This window comes from Hyalella azteca, unplaced genomic scaffold (assembly GCF_000764305.2).
Source record: "Hyalella azteca isolate HAZT.00-mixed unplaced genomic scaffold, Hazt_2.0.2 contig11868, whole genome shotgun sequence".
Classification (NCBI taxonomy): domain Eukaryota; kingdom Metazoa; phylum Arthropoda; class Malacostraca; order Amphipoda; family Hyalellidae; genus Hyalella; species Hyalella azteca.
The window spans coordinates 344,705-362,688 of record NW_025941848.1 but is presented as its reverse complement, the minus strand read 5'-3'; the positions used below and the strand labels follow the sequence as shown (position 1 = coordinate 362,688).

Below are 17,984 nucleotides of genomic sequence, written 5' to 3'. Positions count from 1 at the left end.
ACAATATGCATTGGCATTGATTGTGTCTCCACGGGTCATGAAATCGATGAGCAGTACACCCTGCCGATCCCAGAAACACTAGCGGCGGAGTAATATGACACTGGTATACAAAAACTCGTGACACGATACGACAAATGCTCAAATTTGTCCGGAGATTATGTAGAGAAGTAGTGTAATACATGTTCTGTTCAATAAACATGTTTACATTTGATAATATTTACTTCGTTTTGTTCAATTCTCTAACGGGTACTACTTTCCGGATGACCCTCGTATAATCATCAATTCCCTATCCTTCATTTTTATTTGAAGAATAAATAATTAAAAATCAGAGAAGAACTGAAATTTATTAAAAAAATTAGCGCCATTATTGTCACTTAATCAAAATTTTAGGAAAATTTGGAATCAAATGATTGCCTGAGCTACATATGCGATGACATACTGGTACATCTTTTAAATATCAGTTCAGAAGAGAATACCATTATTTTGTTCTATTTCCTCACCTTATTTTTATGAACATATTTCACTCCAATTGCCCGATTTTCAGCATCCATGAGTATCTAGGTTGGAGTAAAAATACTTTGTATCAATTAATAAAGTTAATAAAAAGTTTCAGCAAATTTAAGTACATAACAAGAGCTGATTTCAAAACAGATGCGTGCCATTATAATTTCAAATACATTTCAACATTCCTATAGTTCCAGACAAGTTCCCAAACGACATCAATAATCAATTCTCATTCCAGCGAAAAGACCCGATTAATTAGCGCTTAGATTCATCATTGCATTAGTATGCGCGGTAACGAATCCACAACTCTTATTAATACTGCGGCTGTCCCTCTACTTTTTCTCTTTACACAACAATTACCAGTAATGTTTGTGACCAATATTAGTTCAGCTGATGAAAAAGTGCAATAACTTAAATCATGCAATTTTTAACTTTTTTGGTTTGCCTACTATTGAGTCGACATTGATAATCATTTGCTGTATCTCGTAACGATTTAAGTTAAATAATAAATATACGTGATATAAATTAAACACATTAAGACACGTGTATATAGGTTCTCTAAATTCGATCCCATATCTGCTTGAAGATGCAAGTATACCACCAACTGCACCTCTATTATCGTATGTTCAAAGGAATAATCTGCATGACTGCATTAGTTGCGCGAAATTTCTTACCTTAATTACTTGGGAATTGATTTGCAGTTTAAGGTTCCGACGTCGTAGGCCAGGCAACAAGAATGCGTCTGCTGTGGTCACCCGTTCTCTGTTTTTGGTTGTGAGTTGGAAGATAGCGCTGCCTGAAAGGTGAAAATATGAAGCATGGTTATAAGAAAATTAGCACGTCAATAGTGCTCAGAGAGAAAAGTACTCTGATTACTTCCATTGCTTTCTGCCTTCATTGTTACATTTATTATACCCTTAAATGTTAAAAAGCAACAAAATTGTCTAAGCTGCACACGTGGAGAGTTAACTACTCATCTTAAATAAAAGGCAAATTTTAGGAATTTATTAAAGAATTTAGGAAGTTTTAAAATTCTGTTTAAGCATAGAGGATTACATGTTCATTTCGAACTTCATGGATTTGAAAAATAAGGCATGACGATTATTTGCAAGGAGTGTGACAGTTATTATGAAACAAATTCTGTTTGAAGAAAAATCCATTTTAGAGGTAAAATTTAGAAATATTTGGATGTTTCGATTTCATGGAAGCCTCAACTGAAATGAATCCTTACACTAATATAAGAAGAGTTACATAGTAACGATAAAAGTATTTAGTTGAGATTGGAGAATTAAGTTTTATTTAAAGTATATTAACAAACAAACGTCCATAGTCTACTCTAAATGAATATCGGTTGATTAATTAACATCAGCCTCAACAACATTAGGTGTCCTGCACACAATCGTATAAGGTTAGATAATCTTGAACATTTCACGTAATAATGATTTTACTTCATATGTGCTATTCAGTATTTTAACAATGTTTGGGAGCACATGTATTGAGTTCAATATTAAAGTATTCATTTCTCACCAATAGTTGTGTCTGTGTTGTAGTCCACCTCAGCCAGCCCCATCTCCTCGCCCGCTCTGATGGCCACCCGACAAACTGGAGGCTTCCAAGAAACCTTCTCCACGCCAATAGGACCTCCAAAAGCTCGGAATGGAGCTGCTCCAAATTTAAATTCTTCATTCAATGCTTTATTTAACCATATTACTCGCAAATGTTTAACATTAATTGTTTTGTACATACTAGAACTCAATTGAATGAGTTCTAGCTACTTGTAAATGTTAGATGAAGAAGCGATTTGGTAAAGACCGAACACCACTTATGCTAGACAACTTCGATTATCAATCAGTACAGTTGGTCTAGAATGTGACTCCCCATCACAGTTGAAATTAATTCAGAAGACCTTCAATTTGTGTTATTCAAACTATTTGACTGATCAAGAGTTCCAACAGAGATCAAAAAGTTCTATTCTCCACATTTCAGTTCAGCACGTGCCCATTCTTTGTCCAAAAAGCGTAATCCACCTCTTTATTGAAAAGAAACCCAATTCATACACGAAATTCAATCGAAATTTAATTTATTTCAAATTTCTACGTGATTTAAGTTTTTCAGCAATAAGATTAGTCTTTTCCTCACCATCTCGGGACTTGAGAGGACCCTGGTAGTCTTCAGTTTTCTTGAAATACTTCAGGACAGTTTTATAATCCCAGCCTGGATTACCTTGCGTTGCCCAGTTCTCGTAATCTTGAGGAATACCGCGATGATACATCATCTGGTTGATGGTGCCTGAGCCGCCAATCACTTTTCCTCTCATGTACAGGCCTCCCTAAATGGAAAAGTAAAATAGACTGCACAGTTTGCTATGCAATCATTCAACGAACAAGCTGCGCGTAAATGTGGCCTGTTGTTGTTTGCAAATGAGGCTCTTTTCAATTCGTGTTGAGCAGTGCACTATATAGCTGTTACTAATACTAAACTAAAGTTGAACGGCACTCAGAAAAACGACTAACTGAATGCATTGACAATGAGAGCCGACATTTGTCCGATGTAATCTTTAAAACTAAGTGATACAAAATATCAGGTAGTGTATTTTTCAATAAAATTTATATTGTACTGATATCTTTACTACTTCTTTAGTAGTAAGCTTTCAAATCAGGAAGTTTCCTTGAATCACCCTGTAGAAGGCTTAGGACCTAACCTCGGTCACCCATATACCCAATGCCTTATATCCCTGTATCTAATTTCCCCGTGTCCCTGCATACCCGTAACCCCATGTTCCCGTATCTCATATCACCGTCTCCCCATACCCTCGTATCCTCATACCCCAGAATCCCCCGTATCCCCATATCCACACCATCATAACAATTACTCATATCCCATAACCTTCATCGTTAACCTAACCACCTCATCAACCATCATACCCATTCGAAAGTTCACGACCACAAGCCGTTTGCGGCTTCAATAGATCAACCTCTTGATGCCATCTGACTGTCCAAAAATGCTCCGGTAATTTTTTGCCGTAGTGAAAATTATTTACCACAGTCATTTTTATGTATAAGAGGGAAACGGCAAATCAGAGTCGAATGAATTAAGTTTCGGAATCGAAAATAAAATTGGGGTTTTTACCTAGAAAATTAAATATCATAAAAAACTTCATATTATTCCAAGTTCTTACTATATTTTTCGCGAATTGCTCAGAATATTTCTGAGGACGCTTCTTGTAATAGTTCACGTATGAAGTGTTGGTGAAATCTGTGCCGAAGTGGAGGAATGGAACTTTGGCAAAAGCTGGAGGTTGTCCTCCGGCTTCTAAAACCAGCACATCCCATTCCGAAATCTCGGCCAGCCGACCAGCCACCACACTTCCCGTCGAGCCTGAGCCCACTGCAAGAACCAGATGAATGTTGATAGATGTAGCAAGCGTTCTGTATTACTACTATAATTTATACTTTCCAATTCATGGTTTAAATCGATTTAGATTTTTGAAACATCAAAAGGATCTATAATAAATTTCAAGCGGACAAAAAAATGCGTATTTATCAGGCAATGTTTCGTGAAAAATATACAGTGGGGGGAAATAAATATTCGTACACTTGAAAAATCGTATTTTAATGTATGTAAGTACACAAACATAACAGGAAAAGTGATTTAAATTATGTTTAGAGACGCATAGTATTCAAAAATACTATCAAAAGAAATTAAATCTCAATGCAACAAAAAACAATGCAACATGTTCACTTTTCGGGTTTCTAGTTTCTCAACAGAAGTCGTCAAATTATTTTCCAGGATGCTCTGGTAGTTTGCAGCATTCATCATACCATCTATAAGTGATATGTTACCAACACCTTTGTGGTGTAGGTGAGCACAATGAGTGGCGAGTAATAATAGATGGCCAGTGATCGGCGGATGCTAGTTAGCTGTAGCCGACTGCAAGCCATTCATCGGCTACCTGAAAGCCGCCCGTAGCCCCAATTGATGAATGCTGGCTCAGATATCATATTACAGAGGCAACAAACTTGACAACAACCATCGGCAACCTGCCGATCTGACAATAGAACAAGGGTTCCACATCGAGGTCGCGAATTCTTCGCTCTCGGACTTCGCCGCACGGTGACTACCAGCCTTAACGTCGGCCATAAGGGTAAACTAACCTCTAAGCCTGGGGTTTCCCTCATACAGGACACAGATTTGGCGATTAAGGCTAGTAGTCAGATTGCAACAAAGTCTGAGAACGAGGTTTTCGCGACCATCGTGTGAAATCCTTGATCTGCCCGAAGCTCGGCCAGTTTCTACTCATGAGCTTGTAGTCTTTGTAATATGATATCCTGGCCAGCTCCTTTCTTGCGGCAACTGGTCGCTTTCAGGTGGCCGAAGAATGGCCAGCGATAGGCTATTACTAATTGGACCAGGCCGACCACTGGCCATGTATTGTTTCTCGTCCCTCATTTTGTTCGCATTCACCAAGCCACCCGTCGTGAACTGACAGCTCAGTAATTTACGACGTCTCTTTCCTCCTCATATCTTCCACCACGCCTGCATTTGAACCGTTAGCATGAGGAATTTTCCCTCGTAACAGCATGCTCGATCATAACTATTTATTTGGTAGATAATATCTACAACAAGGAGCCTGAACAAGAAATACCGAGTATACCATTCAATGGAGAAAATAAATTACAACCCGTTGACATCTCGAAAAAGTGTAAAAAGTTGCAGAATTGATGAACAATAATATTTTTGAAGTTTAGTGATATTTCCTTTCATTATAACTCTTTTAATACAATGTTTGAATATTTTTTGTTCCTGCCCACCGTTTATAAATAAATAACTGGGTAAGTATGGAAAAATTCATATCGCCATCTCATTTATGAGTGGAGTAAAGTCTAGACTAATTTGTGAAGAAACTCATAAGGAAGAGCCGAGCCTGTTCGAACCCTCGCGATTCTCAATCAGAGCCTTAAGGATTGTTGAATCCCTGCATATTTTAAACAGATGTCTTGTTCGATTAAATCCTTGACAGACGGCAAACATTAGGCATTGTTTATAGATCGTTCGATTTAATAGCAAAATCATATCGCAAATAACGTTTTTTTATCAATTTTATCAAACTTCATCGTCTGATAAAATCGATAAAAATGATGTCCTACAAATTTTTCAGAAAGGCTCATTGAAATTACTCTCATCTAACTCGACGAAAATGATTTAAAAATCTATTCTGCCTACCTTTTCTTGCCAGTAATTTAAAGAAGAAAGAAATTTATTGAATTAAAACACTGCTCCTAATATGTCCTAATTACTTTGTGAGGTTTAGAATTCTAAACTAAAGTTTTTCTTTGACAATGGGAAACGGTTAACGTGATGAAAAGTAATTTTTATAATACTAATTTTGATTTTTCATGAGCCCTGCTACTATTTATAAGGCAACATTGAAGACTCTTCCGTTATATCGAAATAACTCGGAGTTATTCCACCCCTAAAACGCATGGGATTGACCTCCCCCAGCAATTTTTAAATGCAGAAATATTGAGGAGAATTTGTTGTTGAACGAATTATTGATTAGTTCTACAAGCAGATGTTCCAATTCATAATAATGAATTTATTCAACTCACCGACTATGAAGTCTACGATGATATCATCAGGCATGACACTCGTAGGATATCTTACGGGCGGAAAAAAGGTGCCTGCGAGTATGGCCGTGAATGCAGCGAGAAGATTCCCAACAGAAAATTTAGTCATTTTTGATTCAATGCACACGTTCGATATAAACTACAAAAACAGTTTTCTCGAAAATGCCACGCTACCGCAGAATTCAGATTTATTTATTTATTCTAAATTGAGATTTTCTGACCGACTCGTACAACCGAAGTAAAGTTCACCAATTCCGCTTGAACAATCAAATGGGCGTGAGGTATGACTCGTTCTTATAGCCACACGGGGACAGTCGACAAAAACTTGTTTCCTGCCCGCCGAAAGAAGGGAAATCCTAGGCGCGCAGACAAAATTTTCCTCACAATCCGAACGTCCAGCGTCAGTGTGACGAACCAGTTTTATACGTATGTATATTGGCCAAACTAATGTAAAAATAAGCGTTAGAATAAGAGGATGCATGTATAGTGGAGAAATATCTTTTTAGGAGATAGAAACGCTACATATTCGAAAAATCTTGAAATTATTTGAAAATGACTACAGAAAAATTTCTTATAAGTTATAATTAAATAATTAAAATTTTTACTGATATAATTTGTGCATCTACAGATTATGTTACAATTATTTGTTGGCACTGCTCCACATGTCAAATTAGAGCCAAAACTAAATTCTTTCATTATTTAAGACGTCTGTGTAAGAAACACTTGTATTGCATTGCTCTGTTAATCCAAGCAATCTACTTAATTTCACTATCGCACTGATTCTAATGATAATGAAATGGGAACTTTGAGCATAATTTTTCAATACAATCTTTATTTTCGATTGATCGAGAAAACTAAGCACTAACCTGCATACTAATAAATGCTCGTACAATCACGGTCAATGAAAGAGCTGCATTGAAGCTATTTCATAACCATCATTGAATGCAAATTACTGGCAAATAAATGTAGATTAGAAATAAATCTAGATTGCCAATAATTCTAGATTGTAAATAAATATAGAATGCAAATAAATTTAGATTACAAATAAATAATGGGTTATGTCGACTATCAATTGAAACAAATTAAACTGCGGAATTTGTCCGGAAAAAAACCCTGCAAGTGAGGCTGCAACCCACCATTGGGTGGTGCCGCACTCAACATTCAGAGGAAACTTGGTAATTGGTTTAAAAGTAGCAGCCACATGAGTCTTCATTTTTATTCTTGAATGAAGACAATTGTGTATAATTTTTTAACTATAGAGTAATCAAAATTATGAAACGGTAAACACATAGGAGATTTATTTCTATTTCAATATTTAAAAATAAAAAGTAAGTTTTACGACACACTAGCAACATAGCATCGAAATTCTAATCGTGGGTTCACGTATATGGCCGAAAAAATAATCGTTATAAGCGTCATTTGCGTAGTTTCAGTACATTTGATCCACTCAAAGTTAGTTAGGCAAGGTTTGTGGTTGGAATATTTTAAAAGATGAAAATAAAAATGGGCACATAAAAAATGAGCGTTTGGAGTTCGGATGGAAAAACAGTGAATATCGAAATTTAATTAACGTTAATTAAATTGAATTATTCTCCGAAAAATGGGATTGGTTGATTAGCAATTGCGTTTATTAGTAAAATTTGTCTGCAGAATATGGTGAAGAATATGGTGATATTAGCAAATTTTACTATACACAGTTTCTTAATTAGAGTTAATGGCAAATGTTGTACTTTATAAGGTCATAGACCTTACACAAATATACTGAACGTATTATGGGAATATTCGAGCTACTTCATTGTAAATTCAGTTTAAAAAACTCACCTACTTGAAACATATCGGTTAATTAGTTAGTTTATCTTCCGAACGTGGAAGTTTGTAGTATATATTGCTTTCTATAACCATATGGCCGAATGATGAGTTAAGGTTTGCGTAGTCCACGGTCATGCTGATGCGCCGCCTTCGTCATCCTCCGTCTCCATATCCAAGTCAAGTCCCCCCCGCCCTCGGGTCCCGGATAAAGCGCTGAACGTGTTCCGTCTATTTGCCCTCCATTGGGCCACTTGATGCAAGATGCTGTTTTTTGTCACTTGCTGAAGGGTAGTTTTCCGTAACAGGGCAATTCGGGATCTTTCTCTACCACTTGTCCAATCGTCTATTGAATGTCGCACGAGCGCCCAAAGCTGACAGCAGTACTCATGCAGGATTGGGGAGCATGATGGCTCTAAAGAGTGTAATCATTGGTGCTGCTTCTCTCGTTCGAAATGTCCGCCAGATCCAATCCATCCATTATCTGCTTCGCGTGACTGTTTCCTCGATGCGATCATCGAATGCGCGGCTACTATACTCACCAACACTCTGAGATCTCGAGATTAAACACACGTTTGCTAAGTGCAATTTTAATGAATATTTTACACGCAATCATGCTAGCTTGAACGTCGAAATACTGCTGTGCATTGGACAGTCATAAAGATCGTAGAAGCTAGGGAAGACTGGGAGGAGAGCGGTAGAGAGTACAAGTCTCAGCTTTTATCGCATTAAGCTGCACTCTGTGATCTAGTTGTGCATTATGTTGCACTCTGTGCTCTAGTTGTGCATTATGCTGCACTCTGTGCTCTAGTNCTCTGTGCTCTGGTTGTGCATTATGCTGCACTCTGTACTCTAGTTGTGCATTATGCTGTACTCTGTGCTCTAGTTGTGTATTATGCTGCACTTTGTGCTCTAGAACAAGGAACGAGATTGCAGCCTATTCCAATCCATATGGACTTCCAATAGTATTCTATCACGGTGCTGACAGTGCATTTAAATCCATACATCGTATAACTAATCTACAATGATCTACAAAAATCTTACAGGTAGCATGCTTAGAAGTCAAACCAACTCATGAACGGTGATTATTCGTGGGGTTAAAGAACACACAAGCGCACCCTGATCTTTCTTTAATTGGCATGAATTATATTTTATATTTCTCATGATTTTAATAAGGATAATTTGTCTTTAAAAAATAAATAATAAAAAATTAAAATACAATAACCCAAGAAAAAAGGCATAACAAGGACCTCAAAGAGCGTCGGGCCCACTCATAGTTATGATGAACTCAGCTATGCTTGTTGATAATTTTTTTAATCTATGTACCAAATTGGCTGCTGTACTCCTCTGCATTTCAATGTACCCATCCGCATTTAATTTCTCCTAAGCCTTTTTTCGGAGAATCCAAGCAAAAAGGTTTTACCAGCCTTATTGTTTTCAGGGTCTAATTAATCTATTACCAATGCTTACCTCATCGACGAAATATAAGTGAAGATTTTTATAGCCGCAAGATGAAAATAATTTGCAACCTATATTTGACTTAACCAAAGGCTTAACCATTTCTGCTCCACGCACACATTTATGACGCGTAGATATCACGACTCCTTCAACGAAACCGTCAGCTGGTGTGCTAAATTTTACCGAACTATGTAGCAAGCAACGCAACTTCTTGATTGTTCCTTTTAAAAACAGAATAGCCTTGTAGCGTTCGCGGCAAACCTTCCTTGCGCGAATGCATTCGCACGGATAAAAACTGGTCGTATTTCTGGCTATTAAAGCTGCAAGACCTACCAAGCCACACTTTTTCTTAGTTATATTCTTTATCTCGTATAATATCGATGATCTTTTGTTCAATAGGTAAGAAGTGTTATCCGGAACATTTCCGGAACATCGGCGTAACCACATCTTTTAAGGAGAAGAATAATTAGAAGAATATTTATAACACAATGGACCAAACGAAGATCGAGCAGTCTTAATTGAACGAACTTATTTATATTTTCATGAGGACTAATCTTCGGCATTATACACTATCAAAATTTTTATTACAGTCAGCCGCTGGCTCAAGGACGGTTCAAGCTCGCCTAGCGGTGTAAATTAGCGGCTCTATGTCCGCTTTAGGTTCTGGTTGTACGTGGGAAATATGCACCTGATTAGAAATCGGTCTATTCCTTGACAACCGTGAGGCGACTGCGGGGCGCGCGTATTTGGTACTTGATACGTTTGCATGGAACAAACACGACCGAATCTAAAATATGCGTTAAAAAATGCCCCCCTAAAATGCACGCGTGTTGTTTTACATATACGCACATCGCAAGCGTATTAACAGAGAAGCAATGTTCGCGTTAAATCGCGTATTGACGCTGTTCACGCATGCGCTGCTGAAAACGCCTGTCGGCGGGCACTAGTAGCACATCTATTGACATGAAAGTAATCCCAGTTAAAATTTAGGGCAGGGAATAGAGCAGGCCGTCGCCGGCTGCAGAGCCGACGTAGAGACGCGACAGAGCAGCGATAGAGCAGAAATGTCCGCTTTAGAGACGATATCGCCAGCCGCGTATCAGCGCTAATTAGCTTCTGAGTACCTGCCCAGGTGTGCTCTGTCCTGCCGTCACGCAGCCCTTACTGAGCACCGCCTGCTCAAACCTGCCCAACGCCTGCTCTGGGGCGGCTCTGGCAGTGTACGCGGCAGTTACGCCTCACCGTTTGTCAACAACGATTTAAAAAAATTTGTTCCTTCTCTCGCTGAGCTCACCTAGACTTCTCTCATGCAATGACTGGTTGTATTGACATTGGTTACTGACATTCTCATCGTATTGATATTAGCAACGTAATTTAGAATCTAACAAATTCAATTATCGAGGAAATATACACATCAAATTACTCACCGCTATGAACTATCTGCAAACGTCGACTGAAGATCCGGGATTCGAACGCAGATTCTCCGCGTCGTACTCCACGCCTGTACCAGTTGACCGCGCGGACACCTTACCAGCCTAGGCTCTATGAACTACTTAACTATAATACAGAACAAATGACTCGCCATCATCTAGCAAATCGAGGAATAGCTATATTTGTGGTTGAACTTGATAGATATTATTCATAATGCACTAATTTAAAAAATGAACAAAGTAGCCATTCGTATGATCCCGTCAGATGTAAGTGAGTATTAGAGCTAAATTTGTTTAGTAATTTATCTTATTGCATTAGCTTCATGTCATTCGATAGTTTGATAGGAAAATTAACAACGTACGCAAATCATTAGTCTACTGAAATCGCAAGTTCTCCAAGAGTTTTAATGCAAAGAAAGCGCCAAATAAATTCACGATATCTCCAATTAAAACGTTTCGGAGACCTCGGTATTTTCTTTGCTCTAACATTTACTGTTATTAACGCGTTTTCTGTATATCCATGTTAGAAAACTTTCTCATGATAAACTGATTGAGATCTCGCTTTAGCAAAGCGTGAATGACCTTCAACGTTTCTGTTAGAGAGAGTTCCGTCCCTGCCGAGCTGCTAGAATTTTTGTCTCTAAATCAGCCATGGCGCAGCGCAGTTTTAGGGATAGATGGCCGGTTATAGTTTCACGGCTCCATCCTGCTAAAGCGCGACCAGCCCGGCTAAACCCGGCGCCGGTCTCGGCTCAAAATTTTAACTGGGATGTAATTAAGCGTGTTGAAGATAACGCAATGCCCTCGTATTTTTCTATGTACACGCAAAACACGCTCGTTGACAGGCACGCATTGCACGCGTTATGAATCTCACGCAACTCTCGCGTAAGCAAAACGCACTCAATGCAAGCGTGTTACGTACACGCAATGACATACAGAGACGCAACGCAAACATGTTGACGTACACGCAATGCAGAAGTATTGATACGCTCGCGTGTTGATAAATTCGTACCCATGTACAATGCACATGCAGCGTCAGTACTAAAGGCAGGGGCTTGTTACGCTCGCGCTTAGAACTCATGCCAGCTACTGAGCAGGGTAAGTCAATGGTAGCCTGACCAGCCGCTGATTTCGTGTGTCAATTGAACCTTATTTTTTTACCATGGAACTACCCAAAGTGGCTCCTAATGGGCGGCTGGATAGGGAAGGCGGCCATTTCACCCCTGATTGATCTCTATAAGACGAGAGTGGGCAACCGACTGCTACTTCTGTATTATGACTGGGTACGCTGTATCTTTATTGAATGTAATTGACACATAGTGTTTCCTAGTCTTATCATTCAAGGACGTCATGTAAGACTATTAATAGGGTTCTAATGGGATTTCCACCGCGTTTTCATTATCTCTTCTCAGCACGCAATGTCCGATTGGTCAACGTTGAAACAACAAAAACTCACGACGTTGATATAACGTTGAATATTAGTTTAGAATGAAAATTGAAGCAACGTCCATTTTTCAACGTCTTTCATTTCGGCGTTGTTGCAACGGTAAAATCGCGTTGATATCTGACGATAAGATCGCGAATAAATATATGCGATTTTATATCAGAATTTTACGCGAATTCAACGTTGAATTAACGTCGGAATGTACGACGTTGAAAAAATTACGTTGCTTCAATTTTCATTCTAAACTAATATTCAACGTTATATCGACGTCTTGAGTTTTGTTGTTTCAACGTTGATTCAACCTGGCATTGCCTGCTGGATTGTTGATACGTTTACGGTAGAAAAACACGTCCAGAGATCTCAATGTTTATCCAATTTGAAGGTCAGCTGAATGTGAGTCAGCTCGCCGATGCTAGGAACAGTGCCCAAACTATTGCGATCGGAGTGCAAACGATTATTATATTAATTCAACCGAAATACTCAGTGATATACGTAAGTTACGCAATTAGATTGTTTAATTTTCTCAGATTTTATTATTCTAGTTAAGTGATAACTTTATTCCAACTTCGTCATGACACCTACAAAATCGATGATTCTTTAAAGCGGGGACCATATACTAAAGCCACAAGGGAGTAAAACTATGTTAAACATCACGAAATTGCTTTTTTACAAGTGCTTTTAAATCTTAGCGAATCAACATAATATCTGTCAAATCCAATAAATGTAGTCATTCAAACATTTAAGGGGACCGTCTCCCCTAAAATTTCAAATTTTGGCGTTTTCCGGTTTTTGCGCTCATCTTATAGCTTACTTTCTGACGCATCGAACGGTACCAGAATCATCCCTTTACGTCGAAAAATGATTTCGTGACAGCTCCCTAAATGGGGCGGTTTCGAGGCCCCTTCAGTAAAGTCTATGGGATTAATTAGAAGGCTGGACACACTAAAAAGAAACGTCTGACGTAAAGCGGCTAATTATGGCATTACCCGGTGCTTATACTCATTTTAAAGCTTACTTTCTGACGCGTCGAACGGTACCAGAACCATCTCTCTACCTGCATTTCGACGTGCAAGACGCGTCGCAGAATGGAGGGCGGTGGGGGGCAGCCTTCACTATTTGAATGGGAGATAATTCGAGAGTAGCACTACAAATATCGCGTATAGCGGGCTTAGCGGGTAGCGGCCAACACACTCAGTGCCCATCATGACAGCGAGCTGGGATGCGTGCTGCCAGTCGCTCTATGCCTCGCTGACTTGGTTTGAGGCTTAATTACGGTATCTAGGCTACGTTACGACTCTTTTACGTCCGTTTACGTCCCACGCGGCAGTTTTTTGAGAGTGTTGTAAACCTCCAACTGCTCTCACTCCTCCAAGAGTTTTAAAGCTACAGCAATAAGACATATACCATTCGATTCGTAAAGACCATAGGTACCTATCGATTTGAACATCACTTTTTTGAATTTCTGTCTGGTTCGTTTTTTATATGGGGGAGAAGGGAAAAAGTAAAAAAAGTAAAAAAATTGGAAAAACTCGCATAAAAAAACTATGGGGAAAATGAAAAAACCCATTTTTGAATCGATAGGTATGGTCTTTACGAATCGAATGATACCTGTCTCCATGTTGTTGGACGATATTTGTAGGAGATAGATTTTCTAAAGTACCCGATTTTTTGCCGTTTTCAATGAATTTCACGTTTTCTATCAATTTTTTCGCAAAATTCATAGGAGAAAAATGTTATTTTTTATACTTTACGTATGTATGTGAAGTTTCATGATGATCGGATGATAACTGTAGAAGTTTTTTGGAGGGTAGACGGTCCAAACGTTTTAATGGGATTTCTAAAGCCTATTTGGACAAGCAAGTAAAATATTACACAACTGTTGCGTACGTAGTTACACAATCGTACTTCAATTTGAGACTCTCACTAGGTCTACTTCAAAATTCAGTTTTAGGCACTGTATTTTATTGAAGCTAATTACATGATCTAAGACAGCTCTGGTAGCTATACATCCTCACGTCGCTTAAGACTTATTATCCACATATTAACTTTTCTGCGCCGAATCTAGAAAATTTTCCGCGCGTGTCAGCGTAACATTTTCATGTGCAAGTGAATTTCACTGCATCGTAGGAAAAGAATTGAGAACAAGATTGGGCGAAAGTAGAGGCCTGAAACAGCTCGCTAAAAAATGGGATTCTTTGAATTTTTTTGTTGGTTTATTGGTGAAAGGGCAGCGGCTATAATTTTCGGAACTTTGATTAATCATGTAAGCATCTTACTAGTACTGTATTTAATTTGCTGCCTTGAAAGTTACTCTAACAAATGAAATAAATGCCTTTAGCCTTTCATCCTATTCAACATATCAGCTGAATAAATTTTTTTTATCTTCAGCCACCAGAAGTCGCGTTTGAGACAAGAATATAAGTAGGAATATTTAAAAACATTAAATAACTTATTTTTGACATGAACACCAATGTTGCAGAGTATTCGTTGTTCCACTGTGGACTCTTTCATTGAAACTCCTTTTCAATTTATAATTGTATTGACTTTTTATCAGCAACAAAAACGCGTGCAGCACTGCCTTCGCTCATGGTTGTCAATTCAAACATGGAATTGCTTGCGCAGAAATTTTCAGGAAACTTTCAAGACTGCGTACGCGTGCGGACCTCGTCTGATCATTGAATTATGATCAGCAAAAACTGGAACAATTTTGTTCAATGGCACCGCGCAACTCCAACACGCCCTTGCCTCATATCTTACGCATTGGTCTTGATCATCTTATACCAGCAGGATAAAAAAACATGAGATTCATGAACAGTAAAATATGCGAAACACGAACGAAAGAATATGCGAACCGTAAACCAAAAACTATGCAAACTACAAGACAAACCATGCCAACGTAAGCAATTAGGGTTCATGAGTATACATTTGAAAAACAAAAACTTTTATTGAATGCTCTAGCAAATGTGTAGCCGACTTGGTAGTGATTTTAAACTGAGACATAAAATGCCCTTACCATGTACAATAAAATGATAGGACAAAAACACAAATAACGTAGGTTTTCGAGGCAATAATCTTAAATTTACATTAAGATAGGGATAAAAAAATATTGTTGCATTAGAAACTAAATAATAAGTTTGCGTAAGTCCTCAAAAAGTTCGGAAAATCATTCAAAACTGTTTGGAGCACAAATATAGCGGTTTCAGCGTTTATTAGGCCGTAGGCCTGTCGCCGATTCTTAACATTGCAGAACATCCACAGCTTGTTGCGGGCTTGAACTCGCAAGTCCCTGCTTCAAATTTTCTTTTTACTTTTAACCGCCCGGCCTCCTTGGCGATTCTGACCAGAAACTGTCGCAACGAGCTGGGATCGAACCCGCGCCTCTCTGCTCCAATCTGGTACTCTGAACTTTAACCACTGGGTCACCCTGCAACATAGCTTCGTTCTGTTAACTTCGTCCAGACGAATGAAAGGTGATGTTTAATATTCTCATTCGATTCATGCATTTGGAAAATTGAAGGTTTGAGAGGAAGGCGACATATAAGTGAAAAAAATTACATTGTCACAATTCATTTACTGAATTTCGCTAGTAAATAACCTGTGCAAAGATTGGCGTGGACAAATGAATAACAGTGGGCCCATAAAATGATTTCTATGTGACCTTCCATTTTTTGCGCGTTACTTTCGCATTTGCTTCAACAAAGAGACCTATGCTAGTATTGCAGATGTTCGCACGTTAAAAAATTCATTTACAATTCAGTATTCACAGAAGTTTACTTGAACATATATGTTCACTATTAAACCGGCTAACAAATTTGTACATTAAAACTATGGTTTATGATCAGAAATTAAAATTTGCCCACTCAATTTCACTTGCAGTAATATTGCAGTGCCCAAATTTACTCGTATTTCAAAGCTTTTAAGTAATCGTTAAATGATCGATCATCAGGATCAATCATAATTTTAATGACATTGTATACTCGGCTACATTCGAAATTTATTATCGTTGCTTTACAAATGGGAATTAAGAGAGAATGGTATGTGCATGAACTGTCCCATCATATCAAATTCATTATAGATTAACTTTAAGTATTTCCGGCATTGAGTCCCCTGTCGAAATAACGCCCAAATATCAGTTTCATTCTGATACCTTCCCGGTATTTAGGCCGGCAGTGCATATAACGCGTCACTCACGCCATGCAATCCCAAATTATACGTACGCTTATAATGGTATAGTGTTTGGTCCTATAGTCCTCTCCCGCACTCAACTTATTCCCACTCAACTTATTCTCAGGCTCTATTTATTCTCACACTCTTCTTATTCCCACTCTACTTATTCTCAGGCTCTACCTATTCCCACACTCTAACTATCCCTAAACTCTACTTATTCCCACACTATAATTTTTCCTACACTTTTTATTCCCTCACTCTACTTATTCTGCTTATTCTCACTTTACTTATTCTCATGCGTTTCTTATTCCCACACCCTACTTATTCCCACACACTACTCACCCCTACTCTTTACATTCTCCCGCTCTACTTGTTTGCCCACTCTACTTACCTATTCCCACACTCTGCTTATTCCCACTGGTCATTGATACACTTAACTTATTCCCACTTACTCATTCCCTCTCTACTTATTCGTGCATTCTACTTGTTCCCACACTCTACCTATATAGAAACAAATATATCGTACGAAATTCTTGGTAGTTGAGCTCTCACCCCTGAAAGATTCTGAAACACTAGTCTCAACTCGCTGTCTTTATTCTCCACGTTGCGCAGTCAAGACTTGCCACACGAGCGTTATTAAGTAACTTCATATCAAATTGAATAAATTTTATGTTGTTTTTGTTATTTAAGAGAGTAGCGACTTCTGAAATGGCTGCGTGAATTTTGCTCGCAGTAACCAAGTCTACAAAAAATGAGCTACAAAATTTTTGCGTTAAATCGGTATCATTATTATAATGGTTAAATTATGAAGCAAACATTTAATGGTAACTCGAATTTGTTTTTTGCAATTCCTACTGCTTTTACTACTGCCCACGTAGTGGCTCATGATAAACAAGAACTAAATACCGAAGTTTACCATTGCATAGAAGACGCCGTGTGTCGAGCATCTATGATAAAATTATAGCTTGATAAGTACCGAGATACATGAGACGTAAACTAACATGAGCAGAGATGATTTACTAATGATACGGACGAATCATGCGTATTTGACTTTGTAAAAGTATGCCTCTCAAACTAAAAACCGACCTCAATCGAGTAGTTAAGACAAACGCGGCGAGATAAACGTGAATTTGCTGAGAATTATTTTACAGGTTAATTCTGTAGTCTTTTTTCATTATCGATTGTTTCATGACGGGTTGAGGAGAAGAAGACGACACGAGTAGGCCGCTTGTAACACCTGGACTCACCACTCTTTTCCCTTCAAACTTAGAAAGCATTAAAATACGAAGGCAGACACTGGATTATTTTGATTGACGTAAAAAAACTAATGATAAATAAACTGTTTAGCTTAAATGGCGATCAGATTTTGCCGTAATCTTCTTTGATGAGATCAGCTCCCTTCTCCCCAATCATGAATGTGACGGCGTTTATGTGCCCTGCAGTGGATAGAAAGTCTTGTCTCATTAGTCGGAGTTTTAGAATAAATAATTGAAAACCAATAGCTTGTTAATTTGCAATTGAGTATGAAAAAGTATACATCCAAAATTC

General features: G+C 38.3%; 2 protein-coding genes across 2 annotated transcripts in view; both read right to left on the bottom strand.

Annotated features, from left to right (window-relative positions):
- Positions 1 to 365: 365 nt before the first annotated feature.
- On the bottom strand, positions 366 to 6,383 carry LOC108671564 (glucose dehydrogenase [FAD, quinone]). Its single transcript, XM_018159121.1, has 6 exons — positions 6,114 to 6,383; positions 3,683 to 3,891; positions 2,644 to 2,833; positions 2,032 to 2,166; positions 1,179 to 1,300; positions 366 to 557 (listed from the first exon to the last, which is right to left on the bottom strand). Exons 1-6 carry the CDS (start codon positions 6,238 to 6,240, stop codon positions 489 to 491), a joined length of 852 nt encoding a protein of 283 aa, XP_018014610.1. The 5' UTR covers positions 6,241 to 6,383; the 3' UTR covers positions 366 to 488.
- A 9,262-nt stretch (positions 6,384 to 15,645) lies between these two features.
- LOC108671567 (glucose dehydrogenase [FAD, quinone]-like) overlaps positions 15,646 to 17,984 on the bottom strand; it is a 39,211-nt gene continuing 36,872 nt past the window's right edge. Inside the window, exon 14 of the mRNA XM_018159126.2 lies at positions 15,646 to 17,872. Coding sequence (XP_018014615.1) covers positions 17,796 to 17,872 — 77 coding nt within the window. The 3' untranslated portion in view covers positions 15,646 to 17,795. The remainder of the gene's footprint in view (positions 17,873 to 17,984) is intronic.